This window comes from Benincasa hispida, chromosome 6 (genome assembly GCF_027475165.1).
Source record: "Benincasa hispida cultivar pf3 chromosome 6, pf3_genome.v1.1, whole genome shotgun sequence".
NCBI classification, from domain to species: domain Eukaryota; kingdom Viridiplantae; phylum Streptophyta; class Magnoliopsida; order Cucurbitales; family Cucurbitaceae; genus Benincasa; species Benincasa hispida.
In genome coordinates, this window is record NC_143483.1 from 588,400 (window position 1) to 611,138 (window position 22,739).

Genomic DNA, 22,739 nt, shown 5'->3' on the forward strand with positions numbered 1-22,739 from the left:
AATTCTTGTCTATGTACATTTTATTATTATTTTTTATTTTTTGGTTGGATTATTGTTATTTGTAAATATGGTTCATTCATATATTTGAGGCCAACGTTCTCTTTTGACAATCACGTCAATGGTGAATAAAATGGTCAACTTTCTTAAGAAACCGATAAATTAACTGTTGCAACTGTATCAATTTCAAAGTTAAACTCATAATATTGTTTTAAGAGATAATTGTATAATAGATCCAATTTTGAAGCTCAAAATGATTTTTGTCTCGCCTTTTTAAATTTAAAGAAATTTTCCCTCTTGCTTACATCATCATCAACCCAAATCACAAAATTACCTTTAATTTTATTTTCTCCTCTTTGTCTTCTTCTTCACAGTTTTCCTTCATTTGTGCCAACCAGTCTTCATTTTCCCTTTCTCCATTTGTTGTAGAGATGAGGAGATCGGGGTTAGGTGCCGCCATCCATAAAAACGTTGTAGAGATGAGGAGATCGAGGTTAGGTGTTGCCATCGAGCGACTGGAGAGAGAGCGTGAAGAGTAAGAGAATGATGAGTGAGAGAGAGAGAGGAGAGCGAGACAACAGAGAGCAAGAGGGAGAGACCAATTTGCATGCGGAGTCAAAAGACCTCAATTTTGAAAAATGTGGTATATTTTATATCTAAGTTCGCGTCAGGCCATTACTTTACCTTAAAATTATACACTCTACATAATTGATCTCAGTAGAAATATGAAGATTAATATTGTAAACAATAAAAATGATTGCATTAAATGAAATATAGATAGTGAATAGATGTTTGACTCGTGATTTTAATAAGTTTAGGTTTATGAAGAATGAGTTCTATCAAATATTTTGAACGATTCAAATTGTTAGTGATGAGAATCTAAATATTTGTAATGTGTTTGGTTTGAGTTTATGGTTGATGCATAAATTGAACCGAGAGACATCTCACTGAATTGCATAGATTTCAACTGTAATGTTGTTGAACTGATAGTTAGAATGAACTTATAATTTGTGAGGTTACAATAATGTATATAAAGGTGGAATGATCTAGGGTTTCCTCTTTGGATTTAGAGGAATGTCATCTTGGGTCAAACTTTGCCTTTATCTAAAAAAGCAATAAGTTTAATTGTAATGTTTGAATTCAGGAGGGATATCCCTCGTACATGAATGAATGAGATTAAGAGAGATCTTGAGGATATGAAAGTAGGCCTAAGAAAAGCTTAAAAGAAGTGATAACTACTACTTATACCAACAAGATACACCTTCATTTTTAGTGACTCCATCACAAAAGTTCTAAAACTTCATGTATTTGGCTTGAAACATTGACGTTGTATTTGAATTATTTTATTATTTGATTAAAAAAATATTTTGAACTAAATAAATTAAATAATTTTAATTACTTCTTTTATTTATTGAGTTAAATAATATTTGCAACAAAAAAATTAAACAATATTTAAATAAAGAGATTTTTTTTTAAATATATAATCACATTTTATTCTCTAATCTCTAATTTACAAAATTACTTTTTTAAAAATTAGATTTTGTCTCTAATAATTTTTACTTCACCTAAAATAATTAAAATTAAAAATTAAAAAAATGATTTCTCTCTATTTTTGGCCTTCACACAATGAATTAAAAAACAATTAAAAAATTCATTATTATTTTTGGAGTTTACACAGATGAGAAGAATCTTTTTTTTTCTTTTTTACATTCACACGTACAGTGGGATCTCTAATTTACCTTAAATTTAATTTTTTTTTTAAAAAAAAAAACATTTTATATTTTAACAACCGACTTTAGCTCAGTTGGTAGAATGAATGATTGTAGTTTGAAAATTCAAATGGTCATACCAACAAGAGTGTAACTCAACTGGCATTGTTAATTCGTCATAGATGCAGGGAAAATATGTTTGGAATATTTGTGCCAATTTATTAGGAAAATCTTTCCATATGAAACTCTTTTTCCATTTCATGTATCAAGCATTTTTTTTATGGTGTGTGAGCTTGTTGGTTTAACAACAATTGGTTTATCTTCTTTTATGACGGATTAGCGGCTATTTTTAAATATACATTAGAATACTATATTAGATGTTTGAAAATATACTAACCAATATATAGAATATATTAAGATTTATTATATAATGAATATACTATAAAACATATGTTTGTTTAGCACTACTCCATTCGTAAATATATTTGAAATATACTTAGATGGTTGTATCGACTTGATATAATAGTATTCATATGACGGTACAATATCTAAATTAAGAATATATTGTTTAACCAAAGTTTTTTTATCAATTATACCACATTATATAAATCACTCAACATTCAACATAAATAACAGCATATGTCATAAAGCATATGTCATAAATTCCATTTAAGTAATCAGATATCTCAATAAATAAAAATTTAACATAATTTACAATTAATTTAATAACTTCAAATTAATTTTCAAATAAACAAAGACAGTATGTAAATTACTGATTGACTCAATGTTCAACATAGAACACATACATACATACATATATATAATAGGAAGTTTAAATAAAAAAGAACGATCTTTCACACCTCATTTATATCAAATAAACAATAATAAATTTGTATATTTATGGTTAAAAAAACAGAAGAGAAAAAGTGTTCCTTGGTTTGCATGCGTAAGAACCCTCCCTATCTTAATCTTTTTTTCTTTGTGAAGCCCTTGCCATCGTCGTTTATCCCCATCTGTTGTTCCACTGTCCGTCGCACGTCCACCATCATCTGAGTCGCATCACCATTCACCGTCAATGATGAAACATGCGGTCGAATGTCTGCATGAAGAAACCATTGTTTGCTAGGTCGAACGTCATCGAAGAAATGGATGGTCGCGTCACCATTCGTCGTCAATGAGTTATGTCAATATTGTCCAAGTCAACTCTCTCTGTCTCCCTCCATGAAGAAACCACCATCCAACTTGTCTGCCAATCGTCTGCAGGATGGTGTTGTCACCCGTCACTCGCCACAGCCACTCGTGCATCGTCCGTCGCTCGCCAGTGTGGTCACTAGTGAGGATTTATGTTGTGGGTTTTCGTTTTGCAACAAATCGGAGCATCAAAGGTCGTAGGTGAGATATGAGAAGATGGAGAAGAAAGGTAGAGAAAAACTAAGATTTTGGGTTAATTGAAATATTTGGAAAACAAAATTGGGAAATTAACTGTTGAAAATATTTACAAGATATAGCAAAATTTTAAAACTATCAATGACAGATGCTGATAGACACTGATATCTATCAATGTCTATCAGCATCTGTCATTGATAGTTTTAAAATTTTATTATATATTGTAAATATTTTGGTTTTTTTTTCTATATTTAAAAACAGCCCAAATTTTTTTTTTGATTTAATTAAAGATTCTGCATGAATCAATAGACCTTTGAGTTTTCTTTTTTGAAACACGTGCAATTGAAATACGTATAATTGATGGTAGGTTAGGAAAAAAAGTAATTGGGCCCTAATATTTGTGTAATTAAGAAATTTACTTTGACATTCTTGTAAATAATGGAAAAGTTGGACATAAATGTATCATGGGGTCTTTATTAGGGCCTTATGTGTTATCCCTTGTTACAAACAATTTAATCAAGATCGTTCATGTGGATACATGTGAATGGGGTATCTTATAGTTAATTAATCTTGTATCATTTGTACTTATAATCGGTGGGTTCATAAGGTCCATTACTAGTTCACAATGAACTGGTAGGAATCAAATTGATATAAGTATTAATGTATTATGATATATTATTCATACAAAAATAAGATTCAAATTAAAACTAGATAATATGGAAGAATTAATGTATTTAGTTATTATTCAAATAATTAATCATTTTAATATGAGGATAATCATAACTATCATTAGAATTAACCTGATTATCTAAATCATCTTAGGATGATATATTAAAATAGAAATTACAATTATCATTATGATTAGGATTAATCTAATTATCTAAATCATTTTAATATGAAATATTAAAATAGATAATTATAATTATCATAGGATTTCTCTAATTAAGTTCTATACATAGGACCTTATAGAGGGATGATAGAAAATAAGTTCACTATTTTCTTTAAAACTCTAAAAAGACACAGAAAAAGTCCTCCAATTTTCCAAAGACCTTTGGAGGAAAATTGATTTCACTGGGTTATGTTTCTACAAAGGTATAATTCTCCTATGCCTAATCCTTCTACTGTTTTAGAAATCAAAGCGTGCGATCTCATGACTCCCGCTGCAAGATCGAAGTATTCAAACCCTTCTATATATAAATATGTTTCCAGTTTATGAAAATCCTAATAAATAATAATTAGACATATGAAATTAGATAGACTAAATTTAGGTCACGTTTACATCGGGGGAATGAGTATAAATTAATCTCAATTTGGTTCGTGGGCCCTATGGATTACTTTAGCTTTTGTTTACACGTCCATCCGTAATCGTAATTAAAAGTGGGGTTCATCTGCCATCCGTAATGAAATCTTATAATCTGATTGAGCTTAGGAAGGTCCTCAATCCAATTACATTTAAATATGTAGTGGGACCCACATATTTGGTACGAACATTTGTGTCTCAATTTCCATCATTTGTCATTTAAAATAAAGAGATATCAGTTTACAGATGGAATTATCAGTATTGATTTTGATTTCTTTAACATTTTATAACACCCTTTCTTCGTCTTACCGATTTACCTGTTACTATGGTAAAGTCGATACCACATTCATGCTACGATTATCGATCTACCGCTACAATGTTTCGTCAATAGAAAAAGTTTGTTGTATAACGTGGTTGTCTGATTAAGTCTCGTGCATATGGATTTACCAGTTCATTCATACTCATACAATCCCAACAACCAGATATTGATGAACAAAAGAAAGAACGAATAGCAAACGATGAAAGCGGAAATATTCATTCATTTGTAGAGAAAAAGTTTATACAATGGAGAAGATGATCATAGAAAAGAGAATTAATAGGGTCGGGGTTCGCCATTCACCAAACCAAAAAAAAGAAAATCCAAACCCCAACCCCCAGCCCCACCACAAGAAGAAGAACCCTACTATAATGAGGTTGCCTATCTAAAAAAATTTATTTTCATGGAAATTCAGTTAGCAAACAACACCTTCACTCACTTTACTGCATTTATCGATATCGACTATACTGAAGTTTGATTGATACCGATTAATCGTTATCAATGTACCAATATATCCTTCTTCATATCGACTTACTGCTATATGACCTAATCAACATGACCATTAGTGAAGCAAACAACCATACCGATAGATGATAAGGAAGTCAATTTCTACGTTGATAAGTATAAACAGAAGATATAAAAAATCATATAGAGTCGATATTGATAGAGTAAACTAACAAGCAGTAGAAAAAAACAGAATCAATAAGCACTCTAATTACACTTAATTTGAGTTTAAAACATGTATTTGAAAAACAATAAACTAACAAGCAGTAGAAAAAAGCAGAATCAATAAGCACTCTAATTACAATTAATTTGAGTTTAAAACATGTATTTGAAAAACAATTTCAGAAGAGGGTTTCTTTAACACAATAGCTTTGATGAACACTCTTCAATTTTAGCTAAATTCCACGAATTGATGCTTCAAACTTACAATAGACCACCACATAGATCTTCTTTACTAATATCTTGCTTGGATTGTGTGGTAAAAACACTGAATTGAGCTGGTTTTTTATGAAAAAGAAGAGAGTTTGTATATGGATCATTTCTGCAGAATTTTCTGGGTTTAATCAGATTACATCAAGTCTAAATTGAAGTTCAAAACTCCAATTTATACATGAAAAACATGCAATAAAACTTAACATGCCTGAAATTGAAGTGGCATGAAGTGTAAAATTGAGTGGGAAGATCCAATATTGGATTTTCCCACTTTTAATTTTAAATTCAATTTTAATTCTTCAAAATTTGATTAATTTAATTTAATTAAAATTTGATTTTCAAAAAAATAAAATTCAGTTTTAATTTTAAATTTTGAATTTCAATCAATTCAAATTTTAATTAATCAAATTTATAATTTTGAACCATTTCAAAAATTGAATAAAATTGGATAATTAATTAAACTAATTTTAATTAATTAAATTTAATATCAAATATTAAATATTATATTACACCTCATCTAATATTTAAATCAATATTTAAATATTTTGAACTCTCCAATTTCATTTAATTTCGATAAAATCAAACATTTCAATTTTATCAAATACAATTAACAGAAACCCTAATTGAATTTGAACATTTCAAATTCTAAATTCTAATTTCAAATCTCATCAAATTCACTCAATTCACTAATCCAATTTACAAGTTAATAGGGAGACCTTATGGACCTACAATTCAGCTCCAACGATTTGCATTTAATTGGTTAAACTCTTTAAACCGAATTAATCACTATTCGTTAACTACCAAGACATACCACTATAGCTCGATAGTTGCACTCTCCTCACTGTAGATATATTTTTGTCTATTTTAACTATAATCGATAATTCGATCATTCACAGGTCGTTCGTATTTACAGTTAGGTCAAAATTACCGTTTTATCCTTATAAATACATCTTGCTCCTTAAGCTCCCACTGATCCTCCATTGAACAATTGATTTATAGTCAAACTTATAAATCATGACCCTCTCAATCACGAGAGGGTGAGGCCCCATTGTTCAAGACTAGGCATCAATGCTTAAGAGAACAACCTATCTGCTAACCCTAAGTCGAGTAAGAGTGAAGTCCATCTTGCAAAGCTATATTCCCAGCTATCTATCCGGTCTTATCCCCAAAATGGAAGACCTGTTGAGCAGGATTGTTGGACTACTCTCACCTATGTAGATCAAAGGATAATCCCAAATAAACATGAGTTCACAGTTAGCTCAGGATAAAATCGAGTTACCCTAGGTCATTGAATTTGAAATAGTCAGTTTATAAAGAAAGGTGACTATTTCGAGGTTTGGTCTTGTGCAAACTCATTGCACAAGATGATGTCTCCACATGAATGATTTTTTTATCACATCATTTGTATTAGTATACAAAATGGGTCGCATCCAATAGTGTCACCTACCCAATCTCATCCATATATTTATAGACCATTTTGGTTATATACTAAAACTTGATCCTCTTTTATGTTGTCACATAAAATTAAAGTATTCATATTATAGCCATGAATTTGTTTATTGAATTTTTATAAAAGAATGCAATGTCAACAACAACAACTTATTGAATAAAATACTCAATAATACTTTTATTAATAAATAGAATATGTTAACAATATTTACGAACTGCGAGTTTAGGACATTCCCAACAAATATGACTACCAATGAACGAATGTACTACTAAATAAAACAGTGTGGTCAAATTAATGGCAACTTCGCGCCACTTGAAAAGTAATGGCACCAAACATGCAATTTCCAGTTTCAAACAACATTGAGAATTTAGATGTATATATTCCTCACAGCCCTAGTTGTATGTATTACGAGCAATTAATCGAAGACGATTGTCGATTGATACTAAGTAAAGAATCGAAGTAAGAGGCAGAATATGTTACACTTGCATGAGGACGAGCTAACAAATGATCGATGAAATCTGGAAAATGGAAATCGGAAGATGAATCGTGAGGAAGTAAAAAATAGTGGGTTAAAACGATTGACAAACTGTTTGAAATGGAGTGAATGACCCTATTCAATGTTGTCAATCAGGAATGGAATGATGAGGGTAGTTTTGTCATCTTTTGTTCCACATTTGAAATAAACAGACTCATTCACAATCATATTGCTTTTGAAAAATTACATTGAGTTAAACCCCAATAATCACAATCACACTGTTTATAATTAAGACCCATTTCGATTGGTGGTCTAATTAGAATCAATCCAAATTATATAATTTTTCATTCCAAATAGAGGTGACCTTAAACAAATCTCAAAGAACATTAACCAAAATTATGTTTCAATCCTAAAAAGATTATGTTTTTTTTTAAAAAAGGAAATAAAATAAAGAAAGAAAGAAAAGAAGAAGAAGAATGAAGAATCTGAATCGTACGGCAAGCACTCATCCATCTACTACGCCGCCCAGATCATCATTTGACCTCACTCGCTCCTCGTCATTGCTCTGTCTGATCTTTTCCCAATTCCGGCTCCGACAGATCTCTCCTTCACTCGGACTTTCCCTTCTTCCGCTTCCCCTTTTTTCCAATTCAGGCTCCCAATTTTACTGACGGTACCTTCTTCACAACCCTAAATTTCTCTTTTTTCCCTCATACTATAAGCTTCTTCTCATTCCTTATTTGGTTGATTACAGTCTACGCTTAACTAAACTAGAATGTATTCGAATTAGGAAATTTTCAAGCGTATTTTCAATGCCCCATTTGACAATTGAGTCTGAATTTGCTTTTCTCAATGCAAAGTTTGATTAATCTTTGTTTTCTTTTTTTTAATCTTTCGAAATCTTAGAATTTGAAGAGTTGGTTGGTGCTTTAAAACGATTTCTTGGTAACTTTAGTAACTGGGTTTGCCTCAAATGGGATGCTTGAGTTTTTTCACACCCATTTAAATACTATGTTGTAAACAGACGTTTGTGCATTGTTATTTCTGGAAGTTCGAATGTTTGCTGCCAAGTTTTCGGCTTCCATTATCATCATCTACATCCAAGTGTACCATTTGTTTTAAGGCTTTGATGTTGTTGATACCATACTTTGGAGCTTGAGTAATAATTTGTGATCGAGAAATTTGGGAAAAAGTGCTACTGCAGGGAATTAAAGAAGAAGTTCAAATCGCCACCCCCCATTTGTTGGACCAAAAGAAGAATCAACTTCGACCTGATGATACTGTTTTTGGTTTTAGCATGACTTAGATATGTAGTTTTATTCATATCATATTCAGAATTTTTAGACGCCAGTTTCTAACCCTACAATGTTATGTAATGAAGACACCTGTTGATGGTTAATATCCTAAGTTGGGGTTCTTGGGGAGTTTGAAACTAGGTATTTGATGTGCTCAGTTGTTTCTATATTTAAGGCGTGAGGTTAATTTGAAAGTTTTGGATTCTGAAAGTGTCATAAGTCATAGATACATTATGAATTACTTTTTGGATTCTTTATAGTTTTATTGACCTGTATAATTAATTTGTATGTAATTAGTTAAGTTCCCGGTCTACTTTTACTTGAAGTGTTCTTAGTGTTGTTATGGCATTAACATGTGCCATTGCCACTTTTCATTGATAGGTGATTTCTACCTGGTATGCTGTTTATTCCTGCAGATCAAATTTACAGTTGCTGAGTGGACTTTTTGCTACAGAATTGTCCATTTTATCTCCACTTGATGGGGACCGAGGATTTCATTGCATTGCCAGCTTCTGGTGATTCTGGAAATGAAACTGAAAGTAATGAGTCTCTTAGTTTTCATGAAACAAGAGATTCTCAATCAAGTGTTTTGAAGTGCAAGGACGATGATGCAAGCACGGAGAAGGTTGAGCTTGCAGATGATGTACCGTCGGAAGATATGCATTCCATACCTCAATCTGACCTTATTGATGAAACACAACGTTCTGATTCAGATATGGAAATTGAAGATTTGAATAACCTCCCAGATTTTAATAAGACTAGAAGTAGAAGTGAGAATAATAAAATACTGAGTGAAGCTGAGTACCTGCCAGTCAACTCTGCAGATGAGAATATACTACCAAGCAGTGAGCCCTTGCAGCAGAATGAGCTTCATACGAGATATGAAGATGTTTGTCATGTTGAAAGCAGAAATTTTCAGAAGGATTTGGTTGATAATTCATCCTTCTTGAAAACTGGTTGTCAATTGACTGTAACGAATGGAGTTTCAATTGAGTTCAACAGATTAAACTCTGGAGTTCCCATTGAGAATGGTTTGGCCTCATCCCATCAACATGGAGGCCCCAGTAAGATTCACAAGAGTGATGGTAGTTGGACTTCCCCCCCTGATTCTTTCTCCTTTTATGATTTACTTTCAAAAACTAATAAATGGGCTCTTAAACCTTTTTTTAAAGGCATATCCCATTTTAATTGTGTTAAGTTTTCTTTTTCTACAATTTACAAGGTTCTAATTGTGATACTACAAATTATTTTTCTATGTATCCAGCAATATCAGGTGTTAAAAGACCAAGGATGGCCATGGATGAGCAACAACCTTCAGTGCACATCGTGTATACTTCTTTAACAAGGTTGGCATTGTGCAACTGTTTCTGCAAAAACTAGCCTATTTCTTCAATTTAATAAAAAAATAATTGCTTGTTATAATTGAGAAACATGTATCGTTGCCAAAATGTGTAGAACTTAGTGATATTGATTACATTAGGGTTTTTAAGGGATTAGAGTGCCACCAGTGGTACTGGATAGAAAACTATCATCATTTGAATTTGATACAACCATATGACAATCATTAGTGATACGAAACAATTTTCTGAAATTGATTTGTCATTGAAGCCCATATAAATTTAAAATTGTTAACTGTAATACTGCGTTTTCTCTTATTTGGCATCCCCGTACGATGGTTTCTTCCTTTCCTTCAAAATATGCAATTGTTATACCACGTTTTTTCTTTTAATTTTTAAATTTAATTATCCTATTGGAAGCTGATTCTCTTATTTAAAAAAATTCAAAATGTTGGTTGAACAACTTATACGTTTGAACTTTTTTTATTATTAAAAAAATTCAAATTTAATGTTGGTTGAACAACTTATAAAGAACTATGTTCAATATCAGATTTTGTAAGTTCCTAACTAGATTCAGTTTCTTATTTTCAGAGATAGTAAACAAAAGCTTGATGAATTATTAAAGCAGTGGTCTGAATGGCATGCTCAACGTGGTTCTCTATCACATGTAAGCCTCATTCATTAGTGCTGCTTGGTTTTGCAGCTATATTCTCTGTTTTATTGTTCAAGACGTTGCTTTGTACACTCTTGTGGAATTTAGAATTGACTTTTTTTTTTATCTGATTTTGTTGAATTGTTAAATTGAGGTGTACCCATCTGTACGCGAGTGTTCTGCTGTTAATGTTTTTCTTCACAAATGATATTTTCTAAATTTAAGGTTCGCTATCTTTAGTTATTTTTTGGACAATGTTTTGTTCTTGCCTCAAGTTTCACAAAATGAGGTTATTTTATTATCTTTAACTTCGAATGAAGAAGCAAGCAAGCCACCAATGATTGGCCAGTGTTCAAAGGGCTAAGTTGTAGCCTGTAGGTTGATGAGGTGGTTATCCTCTAACTATTCTTATAGAATAATGAAATTCCTCTGTGGTGTGCCTTATAATTGTTAGAAAAAAACGTGGAGGACAAATATGAAAAATGAGAGATATATTTTCCATTCAACTAAGGATGCCTTTATATAGGCTTACAAACATAACCATAAGAATGCCAATGGTTACAAAAGTCTCATAACTCACATGACTCCTATAACTTAAAAATCACTATTGGTTACAAAAAACTAAAAGTTACAAAACCCAAAAGTCACACTAAATGCCACAAATAAAGTTTAATAATGACAAACGTTTCAACACCCCCTCTTAAACTTGATTTGTTACACCAAGTAAACTCCTCATTTTGATAAAAGTCTCAACTTGAGGGGCTTTGTGAAAATGTCCACCGCTTGGTCTTGTGACTTGATATATTTGAGTTCCACTTCTTTCTTCGTAATGCAATCCCGAATATAGTGAAATCGGGTATTAATGTGCTTGCTCCTCCCATGAAATACCGGATTTTTGGCTAAGGCAATGACCGATTTGTTGTCAATAAAAATCTCCATTGGACCTTCCATTTGAAACTTCAGCTCCTTCACTAAGTTTCTTAGCCAAATTGCATGACATACACATGAAGTTGCTGCGACGTACTCTGCCTCGCATGTTGATAATGTGACTATGGGTTGCTTTTTTGACATCCATGTGGACGCCGTTTCACCAATAAAAAACACAAACCCCGTAGTGCTCTTTCGATCATCCAAATCACTACTCCAATCACTATCACAATAACCAACAATATCAAAATTGCTAGAAGAGACATAGGAAAGACCATACCCAATCGTCCCTTTGATGTAGCGAAGTATCCTTTTTGCCATTTTGCAATGTGTTGTTGTCGGTTCCTCCATAAATCGACTAATAATTCCAACCAAATAAAGAATATCTGGTCTTGTACATGTCAAGTATCTCAAACTTTCAACCAAGCTTTTGAAATATGTAGAATTTACCTTCTCTCCTCCATCTTTCTAGGTGATTTTGACTCCACATTCCATCGGTGTTCCAACTGGATTAGCATCATTCATATTGAACTTCTTGAGCACTTCTTTAGCCTAGCCCTCTTGGGATATAAAAATCCCATCTTCACCTTGTTTGACCTCGATCCCAATATAGTAACTCGTGAGACCAATGTTCGTCATTTCAAACTTCTTTGTCATCTCTCTTTTGAACTCATCAAACATGCTAGGATTGTTTCCAGTAAATACTAAATCATCAACATATAAACAAATGATTAGTATGCTTTCACCTTGCATTTTGATGTAGAGGGCATGCTCATAAAGACACTTCATATACTTCTTCTCTTGAAAGTACTTGTCAATTTTCGAATTCCATGCTCTTGGTGCTTGCTTTAAACCATAAAGTACCTTCTTCAATCGAAGCACTTTATCTTCTTCACCCTTGACTTCATAACCCAATGGTTGTTCCACATAGACCTCTTCCTCAAGAATTCCGTTCAAGAATGCCGATTTGACATCCATTTGATGTATCTTCCAATGATTATGGGCTGCCAAAGCAATAATCAAACGAATAGTTTCAAACAACAGGGGCAAATACCTCATCATAGTCGATGTCATGTCGTTGGCTATACCCTTTCACCCCTAGTCTCGCCTTGTGCCTCTCAACATCGCCATTGACTTTTCTCTTTGTCTTGTATACCCACTTCACTCTGATCGGTTTGTGCCCTTTTGGAAGCTTGGTCAAGTCCCATGTGTCATTTTTCTTTATCGCTCGAATTTCTTCATCCATTGCATCCTTCCATTTCTTGCTTGCAATGGCTTCTTGGAAACTAATAGGCTCACTATCACCAAAAAGACAATAGAGAATTATGTCATTTTAATTTTCATTTACCTCATTAAGTTCCCGTAGACTTCAAGTTCCTCTTGGGCCAATTTCGTTCTCCGAATCGCTGGATGAACCTTCCGATGATGATCAATCGGTCGAATGAGGTGGCACTGAAATGGACAAACCTTCACCCATTTCATCCTTGGTCGGCTCATTTTCATCGTCTTCTTCAAAATATGGAAGGAAATCATACTCCTCCTTTTGTATATTCCAATCCCAAGAGGCTTCCTCATCAAAAACAACATCACGACTAATAATTACCTTCCCATTCAAAGGATTGTAAAGACGATAACCCTTTGAACTTGCATCATAACCGATGAAAATGAGTTTCTCGCTTCGATCATCGAGCTTGGTCCTTTTTTTCTTCCAACACATGAGCATATGCAACACTCCCAAACACCTTGAAGTGACCAATCCCGGGCTTTCTTCCGTTCCATGCTTCTTGAGGCATCTTGTCAAGCACACTTTTGGTTGGTGCTCGATTTGTCAAATAAACCGCACAAGCTACGGCCTCCGCCCAAAATTCCCTCGGCATCTTCTTTGTCTTTATCATGCTTCTTGCCATGTTCAAGATTGTCCGATTCTTCCTCTCCACCACGCCATTTTGTTGCGGTGTCCAAATTGTTTGAACTCATTTGATGTGAATTCACCACCTCGATCGGTTCTCATGGCCTTGATTGTAAGCTTGCTTTCATTCTCCACACGTGCCTTAAATCTCTTGAAGATTTCAAATACTTCTGATTTTTCCTTCAAAAAGTACACCCATTTTTTTCTAGAAAAATCATCAATAAAGAGAAAGAAATATTTACTTTTACCATGAGACTCTGGTTTGATCTTTCCACACACATCGGCATGGATGAGTTCTAAAGGCTTCTTTGCTCTTGTCATAGACTCCTTCGGAAAACTACTTCGATGATGTTTGCCAAGCAAACACCCTTCACACACTTGGTTTGGCTTGTGAATGTGTGGTAAACCTCACACCATCTTCTTCTTCGACAAATCTTCTAGACTTCCAAAATTGAGGTACCCGAACCGTAGATGCCATAGCCAAGAGAGATCTTCATAACACGTTTTCAAGCATTTTGGAACATCATTACATATATTCAAAGGAAACATTCAGTTTTTGGTCATGGAGACTTTCGCAATAAGTCTCTCATGATTATCTCTCAAATACAAACAATTGTTTTTCATTTGAACTTCAAAACCTTTCTCTAACAATTGTCCTACACTCAATATATTGTTTTTTACATTGGGAATGTAATAAACATTTGTGATATATTGATTTTCTCCATTTTTTAACCGAATGAGAATTTTACCTATTCCTTTGATGGCGGCCAAAGAATTGTCTCCAAAGGCAATATTACCTTTCTCCATCTCGTTCAACTCTATAAACATCTCGCGTTTTCCACACATGTGATTCGAGGCTCCTGTGTCAAGATACCACATACTATCTTGACTCTCTTTTTCTCCCTTTGAAACCATAAATAAGGTTCCATTCTCCTCTGCATAATTGGATTGCCCTTGATGGGCTTTTGATGTGCTAGCGGTTGATCGGTCCTGATACTTTCGATCGATCGACTCTGTTTGAGATGAGTAACACTCATTCGCATAATGTCCATATTTGTTACAATTATAACATTTTACCTGAGATTTCTCTCTCCCGGACCTTCCACCACGTCTTCCACGACCTCGGCCTCCTCTTCCTCGAGGATTCAGACGAGTTTTGAGAAACATTGGTGTTGGCTTCACCTCTTTCACCATGGCCTCGATCACCACGACCTCTTCCACGTCCACGACTATTCTTTTCCTTGATTTTGAGTTGGAGAAGTTGTTCAACGGTCTCTGTTTGCTTCATCCTCCTTTTCTTTTTCTCCTCATAGGCTTGTAACGAGCCTATAAATTGTTCAATTGTCATGTTCTCGAGATCCTGTGTCTCCTCGATCGTCGTGGCGATAATCTCGAACTTTGTATTTAGGCTTCGTAGAACCTTCTCCATGACACGAACATCGGTGATTTCTTCACCATTCCGTCTCAATTGGTTGACGACAACCATTACTTTTGTACGATATTCCGCTATCACCTCTGTCTCCTTTATTTGTAACGATTCAAACTCACCACGTAAGGTCTGCAACCGTACCTTTTTCACACAATCGGCTCCTCTATGAGTCGATTGGAGCTTGTCCCATGCCGCCTTTGACGTCTTCGCATTGGCGATGGTCTCAAACGTATCTTTGTCCACCGATTGATACAAGATATAAAAGGCCTTCTTGTCCTTCTTTCTTGTCTCCTTTAACCCATCTCTTTGCGCTTGATTGGCTCCAGCTTCTACCTCTTGGAAACCGTTCTCCACGATCTCCCACACGTCTTGTGTTTGTGCTCCTAGCAACGCTTTTATCTTGATGCTCCAATTGTCATAGTTGAGCTTGGTAAGCATTGGTAGTTAAAGTGAACCTATCCCACTGTTGGCCATTTTTCTCTCAATATTCTCTACTAGCTCTGATACCACTATGTTAGAAAAAACGTGGACAAATATGAAAAATGAGAGATATATTTTCCATTGAACTAAGGATGCCTTTATATAGGCTTACAAACATAACCATAGGAATGCCAATGGTTACAAAAGTCTCATAACTCACATAACCCCTATAACTTAAAAATGTCATCAAATGCTCATAACTCACGTAACTCCTATAACTTAAAAATCACTATTGATTACAAAAAAACTAAAAGTTACAAAACCCAAAAGTCACACTAAATGCCACAAATAAAGTTTAATAATGACAAACGTTTCAACAATAATTACTGTGTATGGGGTTGTCATCTGTTCATATAAGATCAATGGCGTGGTAGTGAGATAACACTGGCTCTGGGCATTCATAATTCTAGTAAACTACTTTATCTTTGCTTGGCTGACCTCATCCAAGTGATCAAGCGATGGAAGCAAAACTCTTATGGAGATCATGTAATACTGATTGGCATAATATGTTTTTTCTAAGGATTCCAAGGTGTAGCTAAGTCTAGGAAGGACTGGTTTCTCAACTGCCTGGATGCTTGTAAAATAAACTATCACGTTAATTTGAACGGAAGTGATACTATTAGAGTGTTTATTGTGGACAACGAACTCCTGATTGAGTGTGATGTGTGAAGACCATGTATGCTGTTTGGACAATTAACTTAAACATCAGGGGTGAATTAGATTTTACAATGGTAATCGTTTGTATTACTGGACCTTATTTTCTAGTGTGTAGTGTTCCCTTCTCAAATCCCTTTTTCTTTTTAACATTTCTTGAAAGTTTGGTACTTTTTTTTTCTTTTTAACGTTTCTTGAAAATTTCGTACCTTTTTTCTTTTTAACATTTCTTGAAAATTCCGTATAAAGCCCTTGCAGTGGGTAAAAAATGTGTTCTCCTTTTGTTCATTGGATGAGTACTTTTTCTGTCCTTCTCTGTGTGTTGGGGGAGGGGAGCGGGGTGGAGGTGAAGTAGCTAATTGAACTTGCCTGTTTCTCTGTTCAGGATGATAAAGACTCTGAAAACCTAGAATCTGGAGAAGAGACCTTCTTCCCTGCTCTCTGTGTCGGCACAAAGAAGACTTCAGCAGTGGTGACTTTCCTGTCTTTTTGTCCATAAATGTATATATTTGAAATTGTTGACCTATGTTTATCTCAATTTGAGTGGCTTTTCTATTTTTGGGTTTAGTTAGCAGCAGTTGTCATTGGCCTTGGATCATTGTTTCCTGTTCTTTTACTTAGCTTCTACTTGTATCTTTTTTGGTAAATCTTAAGTTAAGAGGAAAAGTTACAATTTGGCCTTCTCTTTTTCATTTTTTTCTACTTATTATCTTTTGTGGTAAATCTTAAGTTAAGAGGAAAAGTTACAATTTGGCCTTCTCTTTTTCATTTTTTTTATCCACCCCATGTGGGAAAAAATATAGCAGTTCTTCTTGGAGCTCAATATTCAAAACTTGGTTTGTGTTTGCATGACCACAGACCATCGTGTTAGAAAATTTGGATTACTGGTAGCAATTAAAAGCAGGTGTATATTTGGCAAACTATGCCAGTTGGTTTGCTCTTAGTTAACATGTGAGCAGTATGTGGAAGCAAAGAAACTGAAAACTTTGTGGACCAATTGGTGTATGACTTGACTACACATAAAGCTAATGCAATTAACAACATGAGGACGTTTCGATTCACAATATGAAAACATGTTGATAGACTTTCTTTTTGTTTACCTTATTATCCTTTATTCAGTCTGATGCTGGAGGCAAAAACTAAACCTATTTTCCCTTTATGGTTCTTTCTATTATTGTATTTTGCATTAAAGAATTTGTGAATCCTTTATTAGTTTTTTTTCCTCCCTTGTTTTCTTAGCTACTTTCTGTGTTTCCTTCTTAATTATTGTTTAACTGCAGACTTTCTGGATTGACAACCAAAGAAGTGAACAGCAGCAGAATTTTGTTCCTATAGATGATAATTCTGTGCCACTATATGATCGGGGATTCACTTTGGGATTGACTTCAGCCAGTGATTCGAGTAATGTGGAAGGGTAAGTACTCTTTGTTTGCCACAGTCTGATGAAATATTTTAGTGGGTCACCCTTCCTAGTTTTGAACTATTGCATGTAAATTCAGGATAAATAGTGGTAGAACTTTTGCTAAACGTAGAGGATTTCATATTAGAAAGATGCAGAGACTTCACAATCTTTAAAAGATACACGAGACTTCACAATCTTTAAAAGATACATGGGCTATGGGCTACTCTTCCCATCGCTAATTGGTTTAAGATGGAATCTCATGTTACGAGTTATCTAATGTGGTAACAACCCATGAAGCCTAAACAAGTATTTGTCCAAATTAAACGAAGTAGTATCCCACCCAAGAATGGTGTACCCAAAAAGGCTATCTTGAGGGGACATGTTGAAGATCTTGTATTGGAAAGATGGAGACCTCACAATCTTTAAAAGATATATGGTCTACTCCCATTACAATGGGTTTTGAGCATTAGTCTCTTTTCTTTATATCAATGAAATTTGTTTCCGTTAAAAAAAAAAAAAGTCTCTTTCTTCCAATATATGTTGAATTCCACCAAAGGGTCTGTTTATCTTGTAGTTTTAATTTGTTCAGATAGTTCGGCAGAGTTGCCTTTGAGAGTAATCGTGGTTCAATTAAGTTCTTCTTTCTTTTTTACAAGTTACAAAAAGGTTATGTTTGTTATTACGTAGTCTCTTGCAACTTGTGTGTGGTTGAATATCAAACTCAACATCAGGAAGCTCTTGCAATCTGTATTAACATTGTTATCTCAGCCTCTATTGGTGGCAGCAATTTTTGAGCCATTGGCGGCCTAAGAAAAAACACTGTTCAATTGGTGCAACCTTACATAAAATTCCTAGAAAACTCAAAAGTAAATCTTTATCCAATTTCAAAGTTCCCGAGTTCTTCACTACAAGTATGAGATGCTATTGGCAGTGCACTAAGCAATTAGTTGAAAGTGAATTATTACAAAACAGTAAGCTGAAAAGTAATTAAGAAACTGCCCCATAGTTCGCTAAGTCTTTTATTTTTCCCATTAATAGGATGGTTCCCAACCATTCAAAGAAGGGAATGGATTCTCTCTTTAGGTCTTTCCTCACTGTTCGCCTCCCATCCTCTCTTCTTGCCTCTTCCCTGTAGTGTTTAATAAGGGCCGATTGTCTCACATTTTTCTCTTTAGGTAACTTTTTTCTTTCTAAAAATAGTTTAATTTTTTATTTTGGAGAACCATACTTTTCATTAAGCAAGTGAAAGATACAAGTGGCAAGTGTACAATGGCTTTTTTTGTATTGGTAGTGGCTTGGTTCCTCTTGGTTTGCTGTCTTTCGCTAATGTGGCACCTTTTTGATACTTCATTTTGATCCTCTCGTTAGTGTTGACGATCCCAAACCCCAAACCCAAGGATCAAAAGAAGAAACTCATTTTTAGGGACTTTTCTCTTATATAACTTTCTTGGAATGCTGGTTGGAGTAGCGCAGTAGCCAAGTGTCAGTGTGAAAAGGGTTGAATAAATCTCCCAGACACTTGGAGCTTCAAATCCTTTGATCCACATACTGATGAAGGTCTCCTATCTAGGCAACCCATTGGTAGAGATCCATCAAATATTGATTTCTTTATGCCTAATTATAAAATGCCTTGTACTGATGGTTCTATTTAAGAGCAATATTCATAAATATGTTGCTTAGAGTGCAATTAGTGGATGTCATTTAGTATTTCTCTTCATTTTCTGCTGTTGCCTGGTAATCAGGTAATCGGGATCCACCATATGAAGTTTGACGGATTAGAAAATCCTCCCAAATGCCACACAAGGAACACTTGCATTAGTCTTGCAGCGAATTTATGGCTGATTAAAATACTTGTTATCTTTTTTAGTGACTCAGAGACTAATTTACACTTTTAATTTCAATTGATGATTCAAGTTAACAGCAGGGGCCAAGCAAAGAGAAAGAGGCATCTTTATATTAAAAATGAAATCCAGTCCTTGATTTCCTTGTTTTTCATTGCAATGGAAATGAAAGGAATCTTCATAATAGCTCTTATCTTTTTAGTTTGGCAAAGAACGTAAATATTAATACAGGCATATACTTTTTTTTTTTTGGGAAGGAATACAGGCATATACTTGGTTTTGCTAGTTTATGTGCCTTTCCATTAGTGCCTGCTTTGTTACTACAACAATTTGAACAAGTTTTTTTTATAATTTTCTTTTAAAATTTTCTAGAGGCCAGAAGATAATTGATGATGCTAGCCGTTGTTTCAATTGTGGTTCTTATAATCATTCCTTAAAGGATTGTCGAAAGCCTCGAGATAATGCTGCTGTTAATAATGCTCGCAACAAGTATAAAAAACAGCATAGTTCTGGCTCCCGCAATTCAACTCGATATTATCAGAATTCTCGTGGAGGGAAATATGATGATTTGAGGCCAGGAGCTCTTGATCCTGAAACACGGCAACTGTTAGGTCTCAAGGTATTATAGCTATCTTGTTCTTGAGAATGATTTCATTCATGGCTTGCAAATAATAAAGCAAATAGAAATTTAAAACTGAACGCAGCATCACAATTAGTAACTTGGACTTCAATTTGGTTGCATTTGTTTGCATATTTTGTCTCCCAAGAGCATATTGAGGACAGCTTGCATTTTGCGAGCCTTGTTTGGGATTCTTTTTCCAAACGCGTTTGACATGATATGTGCTCGTCACAAAGATGTTAGAGATATGATCGAGGAGATCCTCAATCCGCTGTTTGGAGAGAGGGGCCGTTTTCTTTGGCGTGCTAGTGTTTGTGCTATTATTTGGGTGCTGTGGGGTGAGAGGAATAGCAGGGTGTTTAGGGGGATTGAGAGGGATGCTAGAGAAATATAGTCTCTTGTTCGTTTTCATGCCTCTCACTGGGCTTCAATTCGAAGGCTTTTTGTAATTATCTTCTAGACATGATTTTGTACCGTTGGAGTCTCTTCTCGGAGAGGGAGTCTCCCTTTTTTGTGGGCTTGGTCATTTATCATCACAAAGAAAAACAAATGGGCCCTATCACATCACATCGATAGATTATAAATCGAATATTATTGATAAGCAATTATTCACTCAATGGAATCCGTTGTTGGACTTTTCTCTATGAAAGTAACAGCTTGCGTTTTTCTCAGCTCATGGTTTTCGTAGAAATTTGTTGTTAGTGTAACAGAATACTCCTATAGAAGAAGGGCAAAACGTGCATAGCCATTTGAAGTTCTGAACTGGCAATTTAATATAATTTGAAAGTCGTCAAATGATGTAGATTTACACCTTTCTGAGTTTCTATTCTCTTTTGTCTTGCTGATGGTTTGTCCTTTTGGATATTAGGAGTTTCCTACTGATTATGGAAAATTATGAATTCCAAATTTGGGGAATTAATTTATCTCTTGGTCTGTTTGGCTCTTGACTGTCATCTGCCACAAATAAACAGTCATTTTGGATTTAAATAGATTCAAATAAAAGTTTAGAATTAATGAAGATTGGCCTATGTTTTGAAAATCAAATGCATAATTCAGTCATTATTTTGGATTTAAATAGATTCAAATAAAAGTTTAGAATTAATGAAGATTGGCCTATGTTTTGAAAATCAAATGCATAATTCAGTCATTATTTTACAAATAGCAAATTTTGATTTACTTACAAACTTCACGAGAATTCGTATGTGGCTAAAGTTTTGATATTCTTTTCACCATTCAGGAGCTTGATCCGCCCCCTTGGCTTAACAGAATGCGAGAGTTGGGATACCCACCGGGATATTTAGGTAATTACATTACGTTATTGTTATTTGTGTGCTTTCTCTTCACTAATATAGCCATTTTAATTGTTTCAAAATCACTTCCGTACATGTCCTGAATCTAGTTCAAATTTTTTATGGTAAAAAGAATTGCCTGCTAGAAAAATTATTACTTTAACCATTATAAAAAAACAAAAAAAGAAGAGAGAAATCTATTATTATCTAAGATATCTATTCTGTAGTGTTCTGTTCACTATTTAATAGCAGTAAAAAAACGTATTTATCTTTCAGATCCGGAAGATGAGGATCAGCCATCAGGGATTACTATATATGCTGATGAGAAGACCGATGAACAAGAAGATGGGGAAATTACTGAGGCAGAGTACCGTAAACCAAGAAAGAAAATGAGTGTCGGATTCCCTGGCATAAATGCTCCCATCCCAGAAAATGCAGATGAAAGACTCTGGGCCCCCGAACCTTCGAGTCCAGGTCTCCCTCGAAATCGGTCGAACCAGCGCTTGAACCATTACACAGAATATGATGCAAGAGGAAATGATCACCATCAACAACGATGGTCCCGGGATTACAGAGACGACAGACCACCCGGTGTTGACTCGGTAAAAAGTCCTCCCACATTCACTCCAAGATATGGTAGTCATGATTTTAGTTATGACTCTCAAACTCCAAGAGGTAATTTTTCAACATCAAGGAGCCCTAATTTGGGGAGGCCCCATTCAGATAGAGGTAGAAGAAGCCCACTGCTTGATGATGATTACTCAAGATATGGCTCTTCTTACAGTTCTTCCCTGTTTTCACCACCAAGAAGACGCTAATATTTGGAGATTAACAGCCTTTGTAGAAACAAAAACATTCTGAATGAGTTGAGGCTGTGAAATAATATTTATTTCAAAGCTGGTGAAGAATATTATTAACTTTGCAGATGACGGACGAGAGATAGAAGCCTCTGTATAAAAGAATCATAGTTTGGTGTATCTGAATTATTAGTTGATGAATTTGCACCTTCTGTTGTATATTATGAGTTATTCACTTTAGAAGTTTTTCAGCAGTAGAGCTAAGAGATCAGTGAATATTTTAGAGTGATTCTTGAGTTCGAGTCGAAGAAGCAAGGTCGCTCAATCATTATTAAGGAATTTGATTGACTGGCTGAACAATACGTCAGATCAGAAGAAAATGTTGTTTGTATGACTAATATGATTTTAGGTCAAGGAAAACACTAGGATTGTTTATTTCATTGGGAAAAAAAAGAGTGGATTTTTGTATAATCAAAAGAATAATTTGTAGTATCATTTATCTTATTTTGTTGTTTTCAGGTGGATCTTCAATTATCCTG

The 22,739-nt window shown here is 34.3% G+C and overlaps 1 protein-coding gene across 3 annotated transcripts; it reads left to right on the plus strand.

The window, feature by feature from the left end:
• Nucleotides 1-7,962: 7,962 nt before the first annotated feature.
• LOC120079961 (Proline-rich spliceosome-associated (PSP) family protein / zinc knuckle (CCHC-type) family protein) lies at nucleotides 7,963-22,692 on the plus strand. 3 transcript variants are annotated; one of them, XM_039034442.2, is made up of 9 exons: nucleotides 7,963-8,242; nucleotides 9,246-9,949; nucleotides 10,129-10,210; nucleotides 10,793-10,868; nucleotides 16,638-16,724; nucleotides 17,533-17,666; nucleotides 19,868-20,114; nucleotides 21,352-21,415; nucleotides 21,680-22,692. In XM_039034442.2, exons 2-9 carry the CDS (start codon nucleotides 9,343-9,345, stop codon nucleotides 22,219-22,221), a joined length of 1,839 nt encoding a protein of 612 aa, XP_038890370.1. In that variant the 5' UTR covers nucleotides 7,963-8,242; nucleotides 9,246-9,342; the 3' UTR covers nucleotides 22,222-22,692. The 3 variants fall into 3 exon arrangements, with proteins under 3 accessions (XP_038890370.1, XP_038890371.1, XP_038890372.1); XM_039034443.2 differs by having other exon boundaries at nucleotides 8,029-8,242; nucleotides 9,281-9,949; XM_039034444.2 differs by having other exon boundaries at nucleotides 8,030-8,242; nucleotides 9,319-9,949.
• Nucleotides 22,693-22,739: the final 47 nt, after the last annotated feature.